The sequence below is a fragment of the Malania oleifera genome, chromosome 1 (genome assembly GCF_029873635.1).
Source record: "Malania oleifera isolate guangnan ecotype guangnan chromosome 1, ASM2987363v1, whole genome shotgun sequence".
NCBI lineage: Eukaryota > Viridiplantae > Streptophyta > Magnoliopsida > Santalales > Ximeniaceae > Malania > Malania oleifera.
The window spans coordinates 5,769,469-5,771,602 of record NC_080417.1 but is presented as its reverse complement, the minus strand read 5'-3'; the positions used below and the strand labels follow the sequence as shown (position 1 = coordinate 5,771,602).

Here is a 2,134-nt window from a genome sequence, read left to right as displayed (position 1 = left end):
TTAGTGCAAGAATTTTATTGTCAACCAAAATTTAGCCACTTAAAATAAAGTCTATTAACCAAATCATTAACCTATTATTTTGTTTTTGTTTTTGTTTTTTTTTTTTTTTTTTGTCAATCAAAATTTAGCTCGACAATAAGTACAATAGGCTCATAAATTTTTTTAAGTATTTATATTTAACAAGAGAGCCAAAAAATTTAGGAACCAGGGCCCAAAAAATGGGCCGAAAATGACCCAGTAAGGATGTGGCCCAGTATTGTTAAAACCAGGCCCAACCCACTTTGAGTATTGCCATCGCAGTAGCTATAAGAAGAAACCCTAACCCTAACGCTTCTTCTCTGAGATTCGACTGAGAGGGAGGGAGAGAGATTGTGTGTGGTGCCGCAGAAATGAAGTATAACCCCCGAGTAACGTCGTCCCGCCGGAAGAACCGGAAGGCGCACTTCACGGCGCCGTCGAGCTTGCGGCGAGTCCTAATGAGCGCACCCCTCTCGACTGACCTGCGCAGCAAATACAACGTCCGGTCGATGCCGGTCCGCAAGGACGACGAGGTCCAGGTAGTTCGAGGGACCTACAAGGGCCGGGAGGGCAAGGTCGTGCAGGTGTATCGCCGCAAGTGGGTAATCCACATCGAGCGCATCACCAGAGAAAAGGTGAACGGCTCCACTGTCAACGTCGGAATCAACCCTTCCAAAGTCGTCATCACCAAGCTCCGCCTCGACAAGGACCGCAAGTCCCTCCTCGATCGCAAGGCAAAAGGTCGTGCCACTGCTGACAAGGACAAGGGAGCTAAGTTCACCGCCGAGGATATTATGCAGAGCGTCGATTGATGATTTGTCGTGATTCCATCGATTCAGGTTTTACGCTAGATGCTATTTGTTTTATTTTAACAGTATTTAGTTTGTTTTGTGGTCTCGAGGTTCGACAAGGCTGGAGGAACATACTCTTTTAGCATCTGTTGATGTTATGTTATCGTGGATTGTGTGTATTGAATCTTAAATCTTGGTTTTTTGATATAAATCTTGGATTTTGATACTTGAATGCGTCGCTCTGACATTTCTGATGGTGAACTCTTAGTTTAATTAAAATTTCCAGTACGTTGCTTGTTTGTTTGATTGCACTGAAACTGTAGGAAGATGAGAAGAAAAAATAAATTGGAGTTCAGATTATCAACTTTTATCCTTCAGGTATACAGAAAAAATATACCCAACTTGATGTCTCATTTTTTATGAAAGCAACGACATGGTTAAGCCATGGTCTCTGTTAGTATATGTCATGAATATAGGTACATTCCTGTTAAATTTATCCAATGGCAATGGGCTCAAAGCTTTATTGATATTTCCTTCTCTTAGTGCGACTATGTCTCAAATCTCAACTCAAAACTGCGTTGGGTGAAGTTAAAGTGCTTTTTTGGAATTTTCACTTCTGCAAGCTTATGAGTAGGTGTTGTCAGGGCTTGCCTTGCACTTTCAGTAGGGTGATGGCTCTCTTGTTGCATTTCTTAGTGGGAGATGATATTACTCCTGTTATCTGCAATGCATGTTGATTATGGCTTTGAATCATTGTAGCTTTTCAGTTAGGATTTCTGCTTTGTGCAATTTCGAATGTGGCTTTGGAAATCTATTTGGATATATGGAATTAATCTTCTTGATTGACATTACTGAGCATGTGAAATAATGGTTCCATAGTTGTAAGTCTATTGCTATGCTTTGTTCTTATTATTTGGCATTGGAGTTGCAAAGAGTCATGCAGAATGAGTAATGCTACAAGCTGCTTATTGAATTTTGATCTAGTGATTCACTTGGAGAACATATATATTTATAAATTAGGATTAAGCCAAACCCCAGAATATTTATTGTAGTTATGAGACGTTTTGCTTGATGGATGTGAGAACTTTCGTGCGATTGATTTAATTTGGATCGCAAGGTGATTCCTCTTGTTGTTTAATGGCTATTTTGAATGTTATATTGATAACATGTCTTCTCTCTCTCTCTCTCTCTCTCTCTCTCGCATGCTGAGCTGAGGTTTTTTATATTTGAATTTATTGACAGATTCTTTGAGGTCTAGGTATTTTTCCCCTGCGCAGGGTGTGGGGGGTGGGATGGTATTTCTTTACAGTTTTTCGGAGATAAAG

At 40.3% G+C, this 2,134-nt stretch overlaps 1 protein-coding gene across 1 annotated transcript; it reads left to right on the top strand.

The window, feature by feature from the left end:
• The first annotated feature begins 281 nt into the window (after positions 1–281).
• LOC131150751 (large ribosomal subunit protein uL24z) lies at positions 282–1,035 on the top strand. Its single transcript, XM_058101688.1, has one exon. It carries the CDS (start codon positions 390–392, stop codon positions 828–830), a length of 441 nt encoding a protein of 146 aa, XP_057957671.1. The 5' UTR covers positions 282–389; the 3' UTR covers positions 831–1,035.
• Positions 1,036–2,134: the final 1,099 nt, after the last annotated feature.